Source organism: Myotis nattereri (genome assembly GCF_964212035.1).
Source record: "Myotis nattereri genome assembly, chromosome: 3".
In the NCBI taxonomy this organism is placed as follows: domain Eukaryota; kingdom Metazoa; phylum Chordata; class Mammalia; order Chiroptera; family Vespertilionidae; genus Myotis; species Myotis nattereri.
Window position 1 is genome coordinate 210,466,610 of NC_138077.1, and position 22,462 is coordinate 210,489,071.

General features: G+C 46.1%; 1 protein-coding gene across 5 annotated transcripts; it reads right to left on the reverse strand.

The window, feature by feature from the left end:
- Nucleotides 1-576: 576 nt before the first annotated feature.
- On the reverse strand, nt 577-8,670 carry TARDBP (TAR DNA binding protein). 5 transcript variants are annotated; one of them, XR_013995642.1, is made up of 9 exons: nt 8,587-8,665; nt 7,418-7,666; nt 6,034-6,197; nt 5,299-5,439; nt 4,315-4,485; nt 3,802-3,928; nt 2,731-2,870; nt 2,399-2,426; nt 1,883-2,002 (listed from the first exon to the last, which is right to left on the reverse strand). XR_013995642.1 is itself a non-coding variant. In XM_081085531.1 (7 exons), the coding sequence occupies exons 2-7, from the start codon at nt 7,653-7,655 to the stop codon at nt 2,733-2,735; spliced, it is 909 nt and encodes a 302-aa protein (XP_080941657.1). In that variant the 5' UTR covers nt 7,656-7,666; nt 8,587-8,665; the 3' UTR covers nt 577-2,732. The 5 variants fall into 5 exon arrangements, 2 of the variants coding, with proteins under 2 accessions (XP_080941657.1, XP_080941656.1); XR_013995640.1 differs by lacking the exon at nt 2,399-2,426 and having other exon boundaries at nt 577-2,002; nt 3,811-3,928; nt 8,587-8,670; XR_013995641.1 differs by lacking the exon at nt 2,399-2,426 and having other exon boundaries at nt 577-2,002; nt 8,587-8,669.
- Nucleotides 8,671-22,462: the final 13,792 nt, after the last annotated feature.

The following is a 22,462-nucleotide window of genomic DNA, read 5'->3' on the forward strand; positions in this document are numbered from 1 at the left end:
AAATAACCTAAATAACGTTCAAATTCAGAAGACAATGGAATTAAATGTGGCATTTCCATAAGATGAAATATGACACCAGAAGTAAATGGTGGTACTATAGATAAATCTGTATTTTTTTTTCCTTCTTATGATAAACATGTAAAAGAGGGTCACAGTTAGCCAAACAATAGATCACAGATCACACAATACCTGAGTAGAGAACCTGAATACACAATTAAGAGCTATTGTCCTAGTACTCAACAACAAATTATTCTAATTATCACATACATCTTCCAAATTAAGTAGTTAACTTCTTTTTCCTAAGGACAAAATTTAAGCTCTGTCTTAAGCTTAAAAATATTTCATTTTAGTTGGCTAGTCCTTCCTAAAAAGAGTTAATAGCTAACATCTAACAAAGCTTTTTCATTCTAGCCAGAGTTACCATTGTATTTAAAAATTCATTGTGAGTTCTGCCCTAATTTCTCTTGTGCATGTAAAGTGCAACTTCTTGACACTCACTTTTTAAAGGTAACTTTCAGCATCTTTGTCACACAGAAAAAGGAAACTGTGTTTCCAGTAAGACTCCAGACACTAAACTGGTGGCAACAAAAATTTTTATTCAACTGGTTCAAAAAATGTTTAGAATGAATGCATTTAGATGACCAAATAGACTTTAAAAACAAATCTTTGCCAAATAGTTTACTTCTAAACTTAAAAAAAAAAAAAATTTAGGGTAGAATTAAATGCCCATAGCTATGGATGACCACAAACATATTAAGAGAAGGCTCCTCAACATTGAAAGCCTCCCGAGACCAGTGACTGGGCTTACACAGCGGAAAGAGGGATTAAAGCCATGCCGTTGACAAGTTGACTTACCCCTGGGCTCCTGGAGGCTTGTCAGTCTAGTCTTTGGAGGTCCCCGAATACCATTTTAAGTGTTACCATTTACTGCTGCTGAGTAATAGTGCAAGTGCTAAAATGCAAAATTCAGATGGTACAGGGTTTGGAAATCATGCAATTTAGATGCAGAAAAAAAAAAAATTAAACAACTGCAAGATCCTTTTACAGAGGAAACTGAATAATGAAACAATGTGGCAATCACAAGTCTAAAGGATGACTTCACTTTATAAAAGTTTAAAACATGTAATTTGCAAAAATCCTATTTATCATAATCTAATTAGATAAGGGCATTAGGTAAACTATCAACACAAGAACTGTTACATTCTTCCATTAGAAAACAAGCTCAACTCTCATAGCAGTAGTTACATAAAAAGTACAATAATCAATATATTATCGCTTTTACATACTTAACAATGCATCGTGAGAGTCTAATCTGAGTTTTGTAAACGATTTTATTCAGCAGGACTATATTTCCCCCACCTTGGGAGGACTTTGTCCATTTCAATTAACACTTTCACAGACAACCCACCACACCCTGATAGTTCCTAAAGCTATCAAGCTTCTTAATGGATTTCAGGCACAAGATAATTTGTGGTTTCTTCTACTTTTATCCCCATTGCAATTAATTCCACTTTTCAAATACCAAACTAAAAAGGCGCTAATATTCCCTTTCAATTGATATGCTTTGCTACAAAGCATTTAAAAAGAATTAACACTGTTTTGCCCACTCCCCCAAATAAGATTTTTAGGAGGCATGATTTCCCAATGGAGATCTATACAGGCCATGTAAACAGAACATCACCCAAATGCACAGCGGCACTAAGGAAAAGCTGGAGGGCACTGCTTACCATGTTAGGTGCGGTCACCCAGACTTATTAAAAGATAGGTTTAAAAAGAAAAACAAAACAACTTTTCACTTTGGACAATGCAAGAACAAATAGCAATTAAGTCTGGGTATCAGGTGTCAATGCATGACAGGTGATGAATCCATTTGACTTGAGACAACTTTTCAAATAAGTTTATTTGAAGCAAAATAAACTATTGCCAAGAAACTTTATGAAAGTTCCATCTCAAAAGGGTCAAAAAAGGGGAATTAACTGCTATGAATTCTTTGCATTCAGGGCTGCAAAACAAAGACACATATTATTTAAATCAGTTTTATTTAAGAATTTCCAACATTGACAACTCTTATAAAAAGCATCCAAGCACAGGACACAGAACTGCAGCAAACAGCATTCTGAGGGGTGGCGGACAGACATCAGAACGCCCACCCTCCTTTGAGACACCCCAGCTCACGGGTGAGCTCTGCTTCCAAGTTCTCCTGCAAAGCACACCACAAGCTCAGTCCATGTTCTCAACCCACCAGCTTCAGTTCACATGACCACACTTACAGATCAGTAACAGAAGAGAACACACACCATACAGCATTCACAGCAGTTGACAAAGGGAGAGGGGAAATACAAGTATCGTTTCACTTAACACATTCAGCTAAGGTGGGTTATCTAGGAACAAAACTCACTTAAAGTCTTCCAACAGATGTGGATGTCCTTTGAATGCAAGAAACATTCGTACGTTATTTGCTATCATTGCTCTCTGCACACGCTCACCAAAGCCACAGGATGGAGAGACACATCTCGCCAAGTTAAAAATATCCATTTTGCACCACCGTCTCTGCACGCGCTCTCTCCTTTTCTCGCTCATACTAGCCTTTCATGCCTCGGCACCACCATCAATCCCACACAAGGTTTCAAAAGTTCAAACAGCCTTCTGGTTCCATATCACAGCCTTGCGTTCATAGCGTTGATACGACTCCATGAAATAAAGAGTAGCGGATAAAAATGGGACACCCACCGTCAAAGACGCAGCCTGTGCAGTGTGATGACGGAATCTTGAATGAGAAAGCATGTAGACAGAAGTATTCCTATGGCAGAATATTTACAGCACTACTTTCAATGAAGTGCTTCTTCCATAAACATTTGAAATGAGATGAACTGCAGAGATTAAATGAAGGCTTCATATTGTACTTTTGCATATGAACCGAGACAAGTGTTAAAAACAAAAACAAAAGAACCGAACACTGTGACACCATGATCTCCAAAAGGAGATCTTCCTAAGGAAGAAATCCATACGGTGGGTTCAAATTAAAAGAAAAGAATGTAGCTCTAATTAATGGTTCCATTTTGAACATGCAAAGAATTCACTTGACGAGTCCAGGGATAAATTATTACAGGAGAAACCTTTTGATATCAATTGTAGTGTGTTGGTTTACCAATCAGGCAAACAGCAGTTCACTTTCAAACACTCAGTATTTCAACCCTTTATGTAACAAAACTTATAAAATTCCTTTAATTCTTCCTCTTTTTCTAAAGAAAATGTCAAAAATACTGCTGAATATACTCCACACTGAACAAACCAATTTTGAAAATTCTTAGTACATATGTATTTTACAATATACTTACCATGAGATTAGAAAAATTTGAATTCCCACCAGTCTATACAACCAACCGTCATCCACTGTCTACATTCCCCAGCTAGAAGGTTTAGAATCCATGCTTGAGCCAAAGCCTCCATTAAAACCACTGCCTGACCCTGGATTTGAAGCTGATCCCCAACCAATGGCTGCCCCTGAATTAGAACCACTATAAGAGTTATTTCCAGACCCAAAGGCCTGATTGGGCTCCCTCTGCATGTTGCCTTGGCTTTGGTTATTACCTGATGGGCCTGACTGGTTCTGCTGACTGGCTAACATGCCCATCATACCCCAGCTGCTCTGCAGCGCTGCCTGGGCGGCAGCCATCATCGCTGGGTTAATGCTGAAAGCACCGAAGTTCATCCCTCCACCCATGTTACTCCCTTGGTTATTTCCCAAGCCAGCCCCGCCCCCTCTACTGTTACCAAATCCACCCTGATTCCCAAAGCCACCTGGATTACCACCAAATCTTCCACTTCTTTCTAACTGTCTATTGCTATTGTGCTTAGGTTCAGCATTGGATATATGTACGCTGATTCCTTTAATGATCAAGTCCTCTCCACAAAGAGACTGGGCAACCTATAAGAAAATAAGGGGTGTAAATAAAGGCGATTAAACCACTGACTTGTACTTCAAAGTAGCAATAAAATTTAGATTTCAAGCCATTATCTAAACTGAAGGGAAAATAAACAATGAATGCTCATTTCATTTAAACTCAAACTAGCCTTTAGCTTTAGTAATGGCAGCAAGAAGTTTTCAGTTTACTTTCTAAAGATATATAACACTCTTGGTTAAACACCACATACTGAAAAGTACTAAAACGTTTATCACAGATATCTAGGTCCATATACTCTGCACAGCTTACAAGGTCAGAAAGCTTAGTTATGGATGGCAATTAGCTGGAGGGAAAAGTTCAAGAGAAATTACCTAATTAGCTGGGATAAAATTTTTAAAGAGAAAAATACCTGATCATCTGCAAATGTAACAAAGGCAAAGGCCCTGAATGGTTTGGGAATGAAGACATCTACCACTTCTCCGTACTGGCAAAAGAACTGCCGCAGCTCATCAGCCGTCATGTCCTCTGTACAACGCCCAACAAACACCTTTCTGCTTCGCAGAGGCTCATCTGGGCTTTGCTGAGCAAATTCAAAGGTAGGAAAAACAATCAGAAATATTTTATGAGCAATGGAAAAGGCATTATGGAGGAGGATGTAACACAACCTATCTGCCTTTACCTCAGGTGAGTCATTAAAAAATAAGTACATTTTTATTTTTTTGCATTAGCACTCCTCCTTCTTGTAAGACTTCAATGACAAACGCCGTTTTAAAGTTTTAAGTTCATGAAAGTATATTTGGATCTAGGAAAGTCAACGACTAATCAATAATGTTCTAAATAAGCAAGTCTTGCTTGGAACAAGTTAGGCTTTTATAACAAGTTTACTGCACTCTGATCATCTTCCTGTTTTAACATGTATGTAAGATTGTTAACATAGTTTAGACTCTCAACCTTTCTAATGCCGCGACCCTTTAATACAGTTCCCTCATGTTGTGGTGACCCCAAACCATAAAATTATTTTTGCTGCTATTTCATAACTGTAATTTTGCTACTGTTATGAATTGTAATTATATATGTGTTTTCCGATGGTCTTAGGCGACCCCTGTGAAAGGGTCGTTCGACCCCCAAAGGGGTCGCAACCCACAAGTTGAGAACCGCTGGTTTAGAGGGCTATTTAACTAAATGTTTCACACAGCCATAAAATATTCAGACTGCATTAAGGTCCCAAGGCTTTAATCAGCCAAGAGATTTCAAGAAAACATCCTGACACTACCTTTCCAAGTGTATTTAACGCTTTATTTTATAGTGTCTTCTATAGGAAGTTTGTCAGCAAAAGTTCCCAAAGCAGAAATAAAAAAGGCAAAAAAGCAAAGAAATAAACAAAGCAAAGTACCTTAGAATTAGGAAGTTTACAGTCACACCATCGGCCATCTATCATATGTCTCTGTGACATTACTTTCACTTGGGTTTCATATTCCGTAAATCGAACAAACCCAAACCCTTTTGAATGACCAGTTTTAATATCTTTCTTGACCTAGAAAAAAATCATGGAAATTTACTAAAACAACACAGACACATAACCAAATGAGAAATTCCTTGACAATGTGAATGGCTTCAATTGGATGCAGTGGCTTAATTAAAATTTAAACCAAATTATTCTTGGTGTAAAAACCCCAAGAATAAATCTATGTTGAATTTAGATCCTGTTTATAGCAGAATAATACTGTTTTACACATCAGAATTTCAATAAAATGTTTTAGAATGCAAAGATAAACTAGATCTAATGTTTGCGAATCTTAAATTAAAAATACTGTCTGGCCAAAACCGGTCTGGCTCAGTGGATAGAGCATCGGCCTGCGGACTGAAAGGTCCCAGGTTCGATTCCGGTCAAGGGCATGTACCTGGGTTGCGGACACATCCCCGGTGGGGGATGTGCAGGAGGCGGCTGATCGATGTTTCTCTCATAGATGTTTCTGACTATCTCTCTCCCTTCCTCTCTGTAAAAAATCAATAAAAATATACTTAAAAAAAAAAAATAGTCTGTTGAACATGAAGGGCAGTGTCACTAAAACAGGAATTCTGCGTGCTCATTCACCCAGAAAAACTGTTAAATGAAATCAAAGTTTACCTGAACCATAAGAACTTCTCCAAAGGTACTAAAATATTCTTTTAGATCCTGCTCAGTTGTTTTCCATGGGAGACCCAACACTATTAAATCAGATGTTTTCTGGACGGCTCTTTTCACTTTCACTGCTGATGAAGCATCCGTTTCATCCATTTTCCTTTTGTTATCTAAACAAAATGAGCAGAAACCTTTTAGAACTCTTCATGTAACACATTTCAAAACACACTGCCTCTTACAACTAGGAGTGAGAAGCAAAAAGATTCTAAGACCATAAAGATGTTTCAACTTTTGGCAAAGAGTAACTCAGCTCTCAGACAGAATAAAGGACTGAGTCAGTGGTTGAGGTGCTTTGCTGGTGCAAATCCAGGGACTCATACCTCTGGTTTTGTAGTGTCACAAGATTACAAATATATATCCTCCCTTCTCAGAAGGCATATCAAAACATAAATAATTCTACTTCACTCTGACTTTGAAATACATTGAGGAAAAAATCAGGTTAAAAGAGTAATTACCATCTTTTTGCCTATTAAATGTATTTGCTTAATTAACTTACAGGCTATCTGCCAAAAAAAAAAAAAAAAAAAATCAGCAACTTTTATTTCCAGCTGTAGCTTTAGGGTGATTTCAATTTTCTTTTCTAAACTTTCAATAATAAAGGCACATTAATTTTTGTAATATTAAAAAACCTTAGGTTATTTTTTAAAAAGCAAAATTAGAAAGGGAAGAGAAGAAATGAATGAAAATGAAAAAAAAAAACACAGACATTTTTGAACAACTTTAGGTTCACAGCAAAATTGAGAGGAAGGCAGAGATTTCCCATGTAAGTACTGCCCTTTCTCCCCACACGCATGGCTTCCCCCATCAACATCCCTCCCATGGTGACACGTTTGTTACAAACGATGGACCTACACTGATACATCATTGTCTAAACATGGCAACATTTGTTCAGATTCTTAAACACAGTTTTCACTTTTAAAAAAGCTTCTGTAACTTGCAGTTCTCATTTAAACTAGTGCTCTTACAAACTAGTCTAATAGTAAGCAACGTTTGAAGAAATACTTGGGTTATAGGAGACGTTGCACCATGAAAAGAGGCCACCGTCGCCCGCCCTGGCGGGTATGGTTCAGTGGATAGAGCATGCGCCTGCAGACTGAGGGGTCCCAGGTTCGATTCCCGTCATGGGTTGCGGGCACATCCCCAGTTGGGGGTGTGCAGGAGGCAGCTGATCGATGTTTCTCTCTCATCGATGTTTCTAACTCTATACTCCTCTCCCTTCCTCTCTGTAAAAAAACCAATAAAATATATTTTAAAAAAAAGAGGCCATCCTCTCGGACGGACAACGCGGCACAAACGCGACTGCGCTGGAGCATCGGGGGAGGCCACGAACCTTTGGGGTAGTTGACCACGTACACCAGGTTGCCCCAGCCGGCGTCCGGGGCGTGCAGAATGCCCTCCACCAGCCGCACCCCGCGCATGCACTGCGACACGGGGTTCCGGTAGCGCAGCCCGCAGGCCCCCGGGAACTGGGCCGTGACCGTGGACAGCAGCACCGTCCCGTCGTCTTCCGAGGGAATTTCGATGGGCTCGTCATTCTCGTCTTCCGTTACCCGGATATATTCCGACATCTTCCGTTTTTCTTAAAGGGAAAAGAGAGACGAATGACCACCGCGTGCGTCAAAGGCACCGTTTCCTTCTCAGCCGCGGACCCGTCCCACGACCCTGCCATTGTCCTGGGGCTTCCAGAAGAGTCCTGGCTGCCTGGGCTCTAGCTGTCTGTCCCCGAAACGGTAGGAGGCGAAGACTCCTGCTAAAATGGGCGCCTCGTTCGCTCGCTCATTCATTCATTCATTCATTCATTCATTCATTCATTCATTCCACGAACATCTGCGCGCCTACTGTGCGCCTGGCGCTGCACCGTGCTGGTTCCCAGGGGTGCGGCCAGCAAGAGGGAGACAGCAAACGAGTCGCCATCTCATTACAGCCGTGATGTGTGTACTGGGGAGCAGTCGATGATGTGGGGGGTCGGGGGGAACCTAGGCTGGTGGCGGCGTGTGTGGGAGGAGGAGGGGGGGCGAAGGCGATTCCCTAGGAACGCGCTGAGCGGCCGGGTCTCAGGCCCGAACGGGCGCAGGGAGCCAGGTGAAGGGAACAAACAGGGAAGAAGGTCCCCCCTGTTCCTCATTTTGGGACTTGGGGGCTCTCTCAACTTGAGCCCCAAGGGCAGCGGCGACAGGTCCTGGGCGACGCGGGCCGCCGCCTCCCAGAAGCCCGTGCGTGACAGCTGAGGTCGGAGCTGCTCAGCGCGGCCTGCGGGGCCGCAGAGCGCCAGGTCTAAGCGGGCAGTGCCCCCCGGAGGGCACAGTCCCGGGGGCACCAGGCACTGCCCGGGTGCCCAAACCGGGCCAAACCTCGGCTCGGGCTGCGCATCCCCGCTCCGGCCCCGCTGACAGCCGCGCCAGGCCGGGCGGGGTTCGCAGCCGCTGAGTCCGTCCCTGGCCAGCCGGGCCGGAGCCGAGGCGCCCGGGCCGTCCTTAGCGAGAAGCGGCCGCGACTCACCCGCTAGGCCGCTGACAGGAGGCCCGACAGGGAGAGTCAAGCAGCCGGGGATCCAGGAGCAGCCCAGCGACCGCTTCGCTCTCACAAAATGGCGCTGGGGCCGCCTCCTCCGCCCGACGGCCGTCGCCGCGCCCACGGCTCCCCGGCTGGAGGGGGAGCGCGCCGTTCGGAGACGCCACGACCCGCTCCCTGGAGAGCGAGGTCTCCTTCCTGGGAACCTTAGCAGATAGAGAGATGGAGAGGCTAAAAATGGACAAGCACCTGGGTCAGAAAATCTAAAAAATGGGAAAATATGGATGCGTGGGTTTTAACTCCCCCCACGTAGCGGGACAGATGGTATCGCCCAACCAACCGCCAGCCCGGGTCCCGGCCGGAAAGTGCGCGAGACTAGCGCGGGGCGGGAGCGTGAAGGGGGTGGGGCCCGGAGGGGTGGGCGGGGCCTGGCGGGGCGGGGCGGGGCGGGGCGGGGCGGGGCGCGGGGGGCGGGGGGATCCCTGTACCTCCTGACCTTCGCGCAGCCAGAAGGGCAGGAGAGGCCAGGACCCTCTTTCTACAAAACGGGCTGGGCATGTCCCCTTCGTCCTCCCATGGCCATGCTCCAACCTGGAAAGAATAACTTTTACATAATAGCCACGCCAGCGCCTACTCTGTACCAGGTGCCGTCTACTAGTAAGTACTGGAGCACATGTTCCCCCTCCAGTCTTGCGAGGTGAGTACGAATGATGCGATCGGCATGTGCCCAATGGAAAACGGAGGCACAGAGAGGTGAAGCGTCTTGCATAAGGTCGCCCAGGTGGTGGACTTGGGGTTTGAGCCCTAACCCTAAAGCTAATGTATTTTCGCTGCAGGCCTCCAAATAGTGATATGGTACTTCCCCCATGTTAACACACACGTGTTTGTTGCACATTTCTGAAACCAATATGTGTTTTCAGTTCCAGTTCCATCGATGAGGTGTCCTGGTTTAACTGGCAGCAGTTTTAATTTCGCAGTGTATGGATGTATTGGCTTCAATGAGATGCAGTAATACCCACGTGCTCTATATTTATGCGTTAACTCATCTAATTCTCAGAGCAGCGCCGTGACGTAGGTGCCATTGTTATCATCTCTGGTTTATAGATGAGGAAATGGAGGTACAGAGATTAGGTAACCCTGCCCAAGCTCACAGGGCTATTGAATGGTGGAGCTGGGATTTGTTTTTTTTTTTTTTTTTTTTAATATATTTTATTGATTTTTTACAGAGAGGAAGGGAGAGAGATAGAGAGTTAGAAACATCGATGAGAGAGAAGCATCGATCAGCTGCCTCCTGCACATCTCCTACTGGGGATGTGCCCGCAACCCAGGTACATGCCCTTGACCGGAATCGAACCTGGGACCCTTCAGTCCTCAGGCCGACGCTCTATCCACTGAGCCAAACCGGTTTTGGCAGTGGAGCTGGGATTTGAACCAGGCAGCCTGGCTCTGTAGTGGGTGCCTCCTGCTTCTTACAGCCTCCTAGGGAATCAGTGTTAAATCCTTCAAGTCCATCTCTGATGCCTGCTGTTCATGTTAGCCAGATTGTGCCCGAGTCTGTTTAGGGAGATTGGGAGGAGAGAGTGGAGGCATTCAGCATGGATGACCTTCACCTGCCCCCAGGGGTAGCCCTGCGTACAGGGGACATGGCTCGACAGATGGCCCCTGGTGGTCACTCATGTTTCAAAACATTGGCCAGCGCAGGGAGGTCTGTGTCTTCTCAGTCCACCCAGTTATTTGGGGGAAGAAGTCAGTTTTATTATCTGTATTTTTTCAGGAGAAGAAACGGGGGGCTTGGAGGCCATGTGACTTGCCGGAGGCCACATACTTGCCCAGCCTGTAAATTACTGTCCCAGGTTTATCAGACCCTGAAGCTCTGCCCCATCCACCTCCCTGGGCTATTCTCTGGACTGAGGCTGAGGCATTTATTTATTTTTTAATTTTTTCTACATATATATTTTTATTGATTTTTTGCAGAGAGGAAGGGAGAGGGATAGAGAGTTAGAAACATGGATGAGAGAGAAACATCGACCAGCTGCCTCCTGCACACCCCCTACTGGGGATGTGCCCTCAACCAAGGCACATGCCCTTGACCGGAATCGAACCTGGGACCTTTCAGTCTGCAGGCCGACGCTCTATCCACTGAGCCAAACCGGCTAGGGCGAGGCTGAGGCATTTAGTGTAGGCAGCTCTGCGGGGACCTGGATGCCTGCTGCAAGTGGGCAGAGCTGGGTATGCGGAAACTGGAGAAGGTCACGCGGGGACAAAACCACAGAGGCTGTCCCTTCTCCCAGAAGTTTTCCGGGGAGTTGGGAAGACCAGAAAACACAATCTTGAAGATGTAATATTCTTCAGGAAGAGAATCAGTAAGGCCAGAGGGAGGCTCCCAGCTGAGTGCTTCGGAGTTTCAGCTTTATGGTGCTGATGGTCAAAAGTTCTTGTTTGAAATGTGTTTTGTAAGTTCTCTTGGTTTGTTTGCTTGTTGGTTCATATCCCTTACACATTAAGCCCAAAGATTGTTAGAGGGCCCAAAAGTATCTACCCTCACCCATTCCCTCTCTTCTGAGCACTTATTTATTTTATTTATTTATTTTTTAATTTGGAAATATTGGGGGGCCAGGCGGGTAAGTCCAACTCAAGAGGAAAGACTTCCCCTGGTGCTCAGGCCGCACCGACCTTTTATTTGGTTTGGGATCCACCCATAGTATAGCCCTTGGGAGGTTCCAGTGACACACAGACTATTCTTATCAATAAGGATTTACATGATTAAAGGTGGGGAGGTTGCTTCAGCTACCATTATCTGGATTAACAGAGGTGGTGCACAGCTCTGACCCTTGCTAGGGCTTCAAAGGTCACCAGCCTTCCGGGTTCTCTGTCTACACCTCTCTGCTAGTGAAGACAATAGGCGGTTTCCCACACCTCCCCCTTCTTTTTTCCTTAAAAAAATCTTGTATTTGTAGACCAGAAATAAACATATAAGAACAAAAATGCTTAAGTCCCAATTTCAATGTCCAACAGTTCTGAGTCCAAGTGTCAATGTCCGACAGTTCCTTATGTGTATATGTCAGCAATGATATTTCAGTTCTGGATGGTGGACAAATGGTGGCAATGCAGGTCCGACCCTCTCTGGTTTGATTCTGGGCAACCTGCAGCGATGCACAGCTGCTTGACTGCCAGTATGGCAAAGCGTCGTCAGCGTCTTCCGTCTCTGGATTGTTTTTCCTCTTGTCCTCATGGCTGGAGCATTCCTGATAATTCCTCTCTGTTGCAGGAATTCGCATGGTCTTGGAGTTGTCTTCTGGAAAATATACAAACATATTCTCGACCAAAGGTTAATAAAGGAAATTTTACTTGGGGTCCTTTTTATATTTGCCCAAATGATTTTCCTTTGGCTTATTTTGACACTACGTATGTTTTTCATTGTTAGCATTACAAATGAAAAAAATTTTTCTAGATGTACTGAGCACTTACTAAATGCTTTCTGAAGATGATGGCTCAGGAAGATTTGCTGGGGCCGTATGCCTTATGCAGCGCTGGGCTAAAACTCCCATGTAAAGACGGACAAGGAAAATGAAAGCCAGCCGGGGACGGAGTAGTCTAGTCCAGAAGGAAGCGGGCAGAGAGGACAGTTGGAAAACAGTCCCAGGAGGCATAAAGCACGTGGGTGCCGTGCGGGGCAGATGCTGAGGGACCGAGGGGGTCCCCCACAGCTCTCTTTGCAGGGGCATGGGGGGGATGGACTGGCTTTCAGCATAAGGATAAGGTCTCTCAACTGGAAAGAAAAGGTCCCGGACGGAGAACCAGAGCATCTGGGAGGGGCCCGCTTTGCAGCAGGTCGCTCGGGGTGCCTCCTGGCCTCCCAGCTCCATAAAGTGAACAAGCATTCCCGGAACTGGAGGGAATACCAAGGCACTCAGGTATTTAAATGCAAGTCACTTTACCAAGATTTAATTTTCTCTTAATTTCTGTATTTAGTTCCCATCAAAATTAGGAGCTGCCTCCCCAACTGGTCTAGGTCTAATTTAGATTTTACTAATTATGTTTTTACTCCGAATAATTTATCATTGCACCAGTAGTAGAAGGACTCCTATGTGGCCAGATGCACCCACTGATAACATTTTGTCACGCTTGCTTTATCACTCCCTCTCTCTACACAGTTGGTACAATAAATACTAAAGGCCTGGTGCACGAATCCGTGCACCAGTGGGGTCCCTCACACTGGTGCACAGTTGGGGCTGGGGAGGGATCATGGGAAGGCTCCAGGACGTGTCTGGTCTGTCTCGCCCAGTCCTGATGGGCTGGATCCCAGCAGCAAGCTAACCTACCAGTCGGAGTGTCTTCTCCCTGGTGGTCAGTGCACGTCATAGTGACTGGTCGAATGGATGGTCGGACACTCAGCATATTAGGCTTTTATTATATAGGCTCTATATCACAGTACTGTATCATTATCAAATTCAGGAACTTTAACAGTAACATCACAGGCTTGAACGTTTGGTAAGAATACTCCTCGGGAGCACATCAGGAGGCACAGGGCATCTGTTGGTCCCATGACTGATGATGTCAGCGTGCATCTCCCGGTTAAGTGGGGTCGGCTGCCATTCTCCACTGTAAAATTACCGTTTCCCCCTTTCGGAACTAATTAGTAACCTGGGGGTAAAATTACTGAGACTATCCCACATGTCCTGCTTGTCTTCAAATTTTCAAATGGTTTTAAATGGTTTAGAATCTTCCCAGTTGGCATGGCTTAGGGGTTGAGCATCGACCTATGACCCAGGAGGTCTGGGTTTGATTCCCGGTCGGGGCACATGCCTGGGTTGTGGGTTCAATCTCCAGTGTGGGGCGTGCAGGAGGCAGCCAATCAGTGATTGTCTTTCATCATTGATGTTTCTCTCTCTCTCTCTTCCCTGAAATCAATAAAAATGTTTTTTAAAAAGTATCTATTGACTCTTGCTGAATTCATTATTACTAGAATGGTTGCAAAATGGTGATTTTCTGGTTCTCTTTGACAATTAATGTTTAAACTTTTTATTTTGAAAAATTTCAAACTATGATAACATTGGGTAACAGTACAATGAACATCAGCATAGCCACTGCCTTAATGAAACAAGCCATATTTGCTTTATCTATCTATCTATCTATCTATCTATCTATCTATCTATCTATCTATCATCCCTCTATTTTTTGCTGAACCATTTCAAAGTAAGTTGCAATGGTCATGGCATTTCACCCCTAAAAACTTCAACCTGCATCGCCTAAGGACAAAGACATTCTCCTACCTACTCACAATACCGTTATCACATCCAAAAAAATGAACAATTATTTCCTAATATCAAGTCCATATTCAAATTCCCACAACTATTCCTTAACATGTCTTTATAGCTATTTTCTTGAACCAACATCCAATTAAGTTTCACATATTGCATTTGACTATTACGTTTTTTAATCTTTTAAATTCTAGAACAATCTCCCCATCCAAGATGTGGACTTTTTAAGAAGACTGGACCAGAGTGCGTATAGGATGTTATCCATCTGGATTTGTCTGATGGCTCCTCATGGCATCATTAGTTCATGCCTTGCTTCCCTGTTTTTCCTGCATCCTGGAAGTTAGGTCAGAAGACATGATCTCATCAGGTTGGACATAATGGCCAGAACATTGTGTGGGTGAAGCCAGGCATGTCTCATTGCACCCCATCAGGAACACGAATGCCTGGTGGTGTCACTTTCAGCGATGCTAAATTCGATCTCTTGGTTAAGATCCCTCCACAGAAAAGGTATATACATTTTTCCTCTTTATAATCTGCAAGTAATCTCTGGTGATGCTTTGGCACATATCCTGTCTCCCTACAACCTTTCAACCTTTCACTTCATGGTTTCAGCATCCACCAGCGGTCCTTGCCTGATACACTGGGGGTTGCAAAATAGCAAATTTTAAAATCCTATCATTCCTTCTACATTTTTTTGTAAAGAAGAACTTCCCTTCAGTAACTGGGGGTGAGCTCCAGTTCCCCCTAAATGCTGAACTTCTTATCAGTTTTTTTAAAAAATAAAATATTTGAATATGTGCATAGTATCCTATTTTACAGATTTATCATCATTTATTAAATCAGATCTCCCATTTTGGGATATCAAGATGCTATTTATGTTTGTTAGGTTTTCTTTTTTAAAAATATATTTCTTTATTGATTTCAGAGAGGAAAGGAGAGGGAGAGAAAGATAGAAACATTAAGGATGAGAGAATCATTGGTTGGCTGCCTCCTGCACGCCCCACACAGGGGATCAAGCCCGCAACCTGGGCATGTGCCCTTGACTGGAATCGAACCTGGGACTGGTCAGTCCACAGATCGATGCTCTATCCACTGAGCCAAACCGGCTAGGGCGTTATCTGTTTTTAGAATAAGTTGACACAATAGTCACCTCCAATGGCAACTCATTTAATTAATTTATTTATTTTAGAGAGAGAGGAAGGGAGGGGAGGAGAGAAACATTGATTAGCTGCCTCCTACATGTCCCCTACTGGGGACCAAGCCTGCAATTCAGGCGTGTGCTCCGACTGGGAATCGAACTGCTAGCTTCTTGGTTCATGGGTCAATGCTCAACCACTGAACTATACTGGCCAGCCTTTTTTCCTTTTTTTTTTTTGATAATCACTAAGAACTCTTGGATTTTATCTATTCAATGTTTTGCAGTAGGTCACAGTCATGAGTGTTTTTAATGATCAAATTGTCCTAATTATGGCCTGGGGAAACCCTTTACACTGGTGTAGGGTCCTTGTGATGTGTCCCCATTAATCTTGAGCATGTTCTTGCTTTCTGGCACAGCGTGCTCCAGGCTCACCTGGAGTCAGCCCTGGAGGCAGGCTTTCCTCTAGGGAGCTCTAGTTCCTTTCGGTCAGAAAAGGCATTAGAAACCAGAATCTGGGCACTAGGTAAGCTCATTGCTACACCCGTTGTCACAAGCACTTTTGAAAGGTAAAATACTATAATACCAAGCAAGCTATTTTATTTAATCATGATTTACTTTCCTTTATCTATCTATTTATTTATTTATTTTAATTCTTTATTGTTGTTACCTTCCTTTTTAAAAAATAGTTTTATTGATTCCAGAAAGGAAGGGAGAGGGAGAAAGAGAGAGAAACGTCAATGATGAGAGAGAATCATTGATTGGCCCCACCCAGGGAGTCCGCAACCAGGCATGTGCCCTGACCAGGAACCGAACTGGGACCTCCAGGTTCATAGGTCTACGCTCAATCACTGAGCCAGGCTGGGCTACTTTCCCTTTTTTTAAAAAAATATGTTTTTATTGATTTTTAGAAAGAGAGGAAAGGAGAGGAATAGAGAGAGAGAAATATTGAGGAGCGAAACATCATATGCTCAAGCCCCTTAGCCCCACCTCACAGGCTACTTTCCTTTTAATTTAACTGTTACAACTTGCCACAATTAGATTATGCCTCCCCTATTTGGCCTAGGCCTTTGATTTTAAAATTATTTTTGCAAGAAGCCAATTAGTGCAAAAACGCCAGTAACAACAACAACAAAATGCAGTCCTTGCTCTCCCCAACCCTTTCCTATTCCTTTCGGGGTAACCATTCTTTTAGTTGTTGCTTATAGATTTACCTACATATTTTAAAATAATAAATCTATTCTGCAATATTTTGGTTTGTCTATTTTAGAGATGATCTATTACAATCACTAAGGATTTTTAGCTCTCACACATTCCATTATCATTCCCTCCCTCCCCTTACTATACTTGCATCACAATTTTTGGTTAAATACACATTCAGTGTTTTGATTATTATGTCCACATAAGTCTTATACAACACTGAGCCAATCAGTATACTTTCTCTTGCAACTTTTTATTTTTCCCGATGTTAGTAATTGCCAATTTTTTAATTTGTTTTGTTCTCTTTGAACATCTAAATCTCCTCACACCCTCCAAAATCTACATAAACCTCTAAGGCTTTACTTGTATTCAAATCTGTCAGATAATTAGCCTTTCTATTTCTTAATATCTTGGAGCCTTCAGACCTCCTTTCCTGGGTGCTCTCTGGGACTTGTATCAGCTGTCATCAGGGACTTCCTTACAACTTTGGGAATAGCTTTATTTCACTCTCACATTTGACTAATAGATGATATGTAGATTTGGGGTTGAAAGTCATTTTTCCCCAGCACTTTGAAGGTATTGTCCCACTGCCCTCTAGCTTCTCTTGTTGCTTTTGAGAAGCTCATTGCATTCTTGGCCATTCACATAATCTGCGTTTTCTCTCCCGAGTCTTTCATAATCTCCTTATCATGAGTATTCTGAAACTCAAGATGGCGACTTCGCCCTCCTGGAGATCCTCATTCATTGTTCTGGGCATACGGTGATCTTTCCCTTCTGGATATTCTTGTCTGTGGAAAAGTTGGTTTTATTAGCACCTGGACAGTTCCTTCCCCGTTGTTTTTCTCTTTCTGGAATTCCTATTAGTTAGCTATTGAATCATCTGCAATGACCTACCGTTAACAATTGTTTTTTTCTTCTGTTGTGCAAAGTTTTCTTTTTGTTCTACTTTCTGTGAAATTTTTCCACCCTTCCCTTCAGTCCTTGTAGTGGGTTTTTATTTTAGCATATATGTTCTTATTTTCCAAAAGATCTTTCTTATTCTCTGATTTCTCCTTGGTTATAGCAACTGTTCATAGAGATAATTGATTTTTAGAGAGAGGGAAGGGAGAGAGAAAGAAACATCGATGTGAGAGTGGAACATCGATCCACTGCCTCCTGCATGTCCCCTGCTGGGGATCAGCCTGCAACCCGGGCATGTGCTTTGACCGGGAATCGACCCAGGGACCTCTTGGTTCATGGGTGGACGCCCAACCACTGAGCAACACTGGCTGGGTTCTCTTATGTCATTATTTTCCCTTCTTATTCCCAATCCCTTTGCCCTTCCACCTCCCTCCCAAACCCTCATACAGGTGTTTCTGTGTCCTTTAATGCAGCGTGTACCACATTATTCCGGAACAGGCACGGACAAGCCCCCGGTCAAATCCAGCCCATTACCGGATTTTGTACAACCCCCAAACTAAAAATGGTTTTGACATATTTAATTAGTTGAAAAACTTCAAAAGACGAATATTTTGTATTACGTGACATGGCTATGCAATTCCAGTGTCAGTGTCGGTCCATCACTGAGTTTCAGGGTCTGCGGTCACGCTGGCTCGCTCACGTGTTGTCTGTGGCTGCTCTCAGGTTGCAGTGGCAGATCGTATGGCACAAGGTCTGAAATATTCACCACCTGGCCCTTTACCGGAAAAAAGTTGCTGGCCCCTGCTCTGGATGTTGGGGCACACTGGTGAACATATATTTTTAGTTTATATAAAAAGAATGATGGTTTCACTTGGGGAGGTGTATATACTTCACCTTTCGATCTGGAACTTTTGGGAGAAAAAGGGGGGCCACTAATTATGGGGACAGCATGGGGCAAACTAGTCTGCTTCTGGAAAACTGGGCCGTATGTCATCTGCCCTTAACCCTCATCCTGCCCAAGATCCTGTGCTGGCGGTGCCTTTAGAATTTGTCCAGGGGGGAGATGTACACCTTTCGGGCCTGAGGGCCAGATCTGGGCCACAGCAGTTTTTGTACAGCTGGTCAACTAAGCTTTTTAAATGGTTGTGTGTGTGTGTGTGTGGGGGGGGGGGATCAAAAGGAGAATAATATTTTGTGATACATTAAAATGATATGAAATACAAATTTCAGCATCCGTAAACAGTCTTGTTGGGGTAGCCACACCCCTTCATTTGCATATAATCTAAGGCTGCAACAGACCCTACGATATCTGCCATCTGGCCTTTTACAGAAAGGCGTGCACGCCTGCCCTGGGTGATTCTACCTGCTGAGGAGCACCCTCCCGTGTGGCTCCCACAGGGACTTTCTTGTTCCCCGTGGATGTTCCTTCTTGGTCCCTGGTTTCTGAGATCCATCAAAGTGAGACAGCTGGCGCCTGGAGGGGACACACCTCATTTCCCTCCTCTGTGTCGTCACCATTCCTAAGCCTTTTCCATTGTTCACTAGACCTTTCTCCCGTACAGTTTGTAAATGCGTTTAGTCAACAAGTGTCAGCTTGGCTTCCCCAGGGCTCGGGACCCTGCACTGGGGACGCAGCGAAGGGGCAGAGAAGAGGCGCTGCCCTGGGGGAGCTTACAGTCGCCACGCCCTCGCCTCCCCGCGGAGCCCTCCCCAGCGCTTGGTGCCAACAGCTGTTGACGTCCTCAGCACCATTCTCTGGTGCAGATAACATCACCTCCACCTTCCAGGTAAGAGCCAGCTCAGAAACAGGGTGGGTGTGAGCTCCGACCCGACCCGACCCGTTGGGCGCCTCTCTCCTGTGTCTGCAGTTTTGCCAACACTCCACCCCTCTCATTTCCACCTTCCTGATTTTTTGCTATTCTGATGAGCGTAAAGTGCTCTCAGGATGTCGTTTTAATTTGCATTTCTCTGATATCTAGTGAATTAGAATATTTCAGGAATCTGGGCTCTTCACTCTTAATTTGCTTCTCGAAATCAAGCTGGTAGATCTTCTAAACGAGGGAGGTGAAAAAAAAAAAAGTTGCAACAAAAAATTGGCAGACGCCCACGTCTGCCTCCCTCCCTGCCACTCGAGGCTTGTGTTCTGGCGAGGGACACACAGATCGTGGCGTCATGAGCTTCATGCCAACCACCTGGGGTCAGAGTTCAGGCCACTCACCGGCTTCACTGTGACTTTTTGCAAATGACTGGCCATTCTGGGCCTCTATGTCCTCCTCGGTAGAATGGGGCAGTACCGGCCCCTGCTGCTGGGGATTGCTGGGGCTTACAGTGCTTGGCACGTAGAAGGTGCCACTGAATAGGAGCTGCTGGCATTAACCCTGGTGTAGGGGTTAAACCAGAGGGCCTCCCAGGACCCCAGGTACATCATGTCAGGGCTTGGTTATTCAGAGGGACGGTCTGCCGGACTAGAGCCACCACAGGACCCAACAGTTTAGGGCAGGAGAGAAGCCTGTGATTGATTGTCCACGTGACTTCAGGAGCAAATGCTAAATGTCAGTCAGAAGTTTGTGAAAGGAAAGATGCAACCCGCCCCCTGCCCAACCAAATTCAAGGGCATCCCGAATGCTCTGTAGCTTTGGGTGGGCCCGGAACCCCCACCTTGGGGGCAGGTTCCTTAAATGGTGCTTTTCATGGGCAGGAACACTGCCCCCTCCCCCACGCCCGAAGGAAGATGGTAAAGATTTGCCTTTCGGTCCGGAAGGAGAGGGGATGCCTCCCTAAAGCGGACTAAGTCAGTCCTCATAGAGCCAAGCAGAAAGCCGCGTTTCCACAGCACGGCTCATTGACCACCCATTTCCTGCTTCCCGGGGTGCCATGTGTCTTGTGACTGACTGATCCGGTCGCTTTCAGCAAGGCTGGTCCAGCTTCGCTTAAGTGTCGGTCTCCTCGCCTGTAAAGTGGTGCCAGGTCTGGCTGAGCCGGGAGAGCGGAAGGGCCTTGACAGCTGCAGTGAATCTATTTTATTAATCTTTGATCTCTCGCTATCAAAGGAACCCCGGGAGTGGGTCAGTGGTTTCTGCGTTGGAAAAACCGGCTTAGCAGGTGTCAGAGCGCTAAGTTTAAAAAGGATTTCCCAATTTCTCATTTGCAAGAGCGGGAGGGTGTTCATAAATAACGCCCCGGCGAAACTGCGGGGCTGCGATCCGGCCAATTCCCAGGCTTCCGATCAATCCAGTGGAAGCAATTTTGAAAATGTGATTTTCCCAAATGGAGAAACGAAATCTGAGCTCAACTGAAAGAGCCCGATGACACAGCTTTCTCTGAGACTTCCCACGACAGGAGCCCCTGCTGCGTGTGTGTGTGTGTGTGTGTGTGTGTGTGTCTGCAAGGGTGTGTGTGCAAGGGCATTAGGAAGGGCTTTTGAGGGGTGTGCATAGGAGTGTGTAGCCATGTGTGTAGGAGGAATGGAGTTTTGGTTTTCAAAAGAGAGATGAGCCTGGCTGACGTGGCTCCGTGGCTGAGCGTTAACCTATGAACCAGGAGGTCACGGTTCAGTTCCTGGTCAGGATACATGCCCGGGTTGCAGGCTTCATCCTCAATGTGGGGCATGCCAGAGGCAGCCGATCAATGATTCTCTCTCATCACTGATGTTTCTATCTCTCCTCCCTTCCTCTCTGAAATCAATAAAAATATATGCTTTTAAAGGGAAGGAAACCTGCTTTTCAATCCCTGTTTCCTCTTCTTAGTTCAAAGGTTTGATCAAGAGGTCACGGTGGTCCTTGCGGGCGGTCGGAGTTGAGTGGTGGTGCCCTGGCCTTCGCGTTCCTGTCTGAGCCTGTGAACGGCCGGGGGGCCGGGAGGCCTGGAGGCAGGGGTCCCAGCGCAGGCCACCCGCCGTGTGCCCCGTTCCTCCGCTTCTGGTGTCACCAGGGCCTCCCGTCTGCGTGACAGGCCTGCTGACAGCCGCCTTCACACCCCACGGGTCCCGAAGCCCAGCCCCACGCCTTCCCAGGCGCCCGTGACAAACCCGCGCAGCGTGGGGTTAGGGGACCCGTTAACCCGCCGAGGGAGGAGTGACAGAGAAAGAGACCCGAACGGACGAACACTGACCCAGCACACGAAGTCGAATCCGGGTGGTGGGTGCCCGGGCGCTCCCTGTACGCCTCTGAGCTTCCTGTGTTTGGAAATTATCGTGATGAAATGCCGAGCAAGGGAGAGACCCGACGGGAAGGGCTTAGTCCAGCACCCCGGCGTTTTGATGTGATGGGGTCCTGGCCAGAGCCACGGCGTCGTGAGCACAGGAACCATCCCTTCCCGTAGATTCAGTCCGGCCCTGCGCCTCCTCCCAGCCAGGGAAAGCTCCCGGGAGCGGAGCGGGCTCTGAGGGTGGCAGGAGTGGCCACGAGAGCTGCTTGTCGCCACGTCCCCGGGGTCTCGGCAGGTCCCTGAGGGGCGGTGTCCCGAGTTTTGTGAGGTTTGTCACCTGAAGATAATGAAGGCGAAGGAGAGGATGAGGGGCGGGGAGGGCGGCTGGGAGGCGGCCTGGGCGCTCCCCCTCCCTCCAGACCCCCCTCAGCCCCGGGGCCCCACCCACTTCTCATGGACGTGGGGGTGCGTGTGGGGGCTCAGCTTTGGGGATGGAGTGCCATTCCTCCCAGGTTCCGAGGTGGCCCCAAACCCACATCTTTCAAACCCTAACAGTCTGCCAATCTTCATGGGCTCAGAGGCCTCAGGTGCAGAAGGAGGGGCCCCCTACCTCCCAGGTCCCTTTGCCCAGCTTCCCTGGATATGACAGCAGAGGCGGGATTCCCTGGCGAGGGCGGTGCGAGATGCAGGCTGCCGCCCCTCCTCCTCTGTTTTATTTCTCTGCTGGGAACTAGAGGAAGCCCCCAGCCGTTAGCAGGTTAGCATCCTAGTGAGTAGGTTAGCATCCTGGTTAGCAGCTTAGCATCCTGGTTAGCATCCTAGTGAGCAGGTTAGCATCCTAGTGAGTAGGTTAGCATCCTGGTTAGCAGCTTAGCATCCTGGTTAGCATCCTAGTGAGCAGGTTAGCATCCTGGTTAGCATCCTAGTGAGTAGGTTAGCATCCTGGTTAGCAGGTTAGCGTCCTAGTGAGTAGGTTAGTATCCTGGTTAGCAGGTTAGCATCCTGGTGAGCAGGTTAGCACCCTGGGAGCAGGGGAGGAGCCCCGATCAGCCTGCCCCTGGGAGAGGGACACTGTGGCTTTTGAATTCAGTGAATGAAGTTAGGCCATGGGCAGCCGCCTGCTCCTCCCCGCCCCTCCCCCTCAAGGCTGCAGGCTCAGTCAGACTCCAGCCTGGGAAATGCCAACCCACCGAGGGGAGCCCAGGGCGTGGCCGCTGTCCTG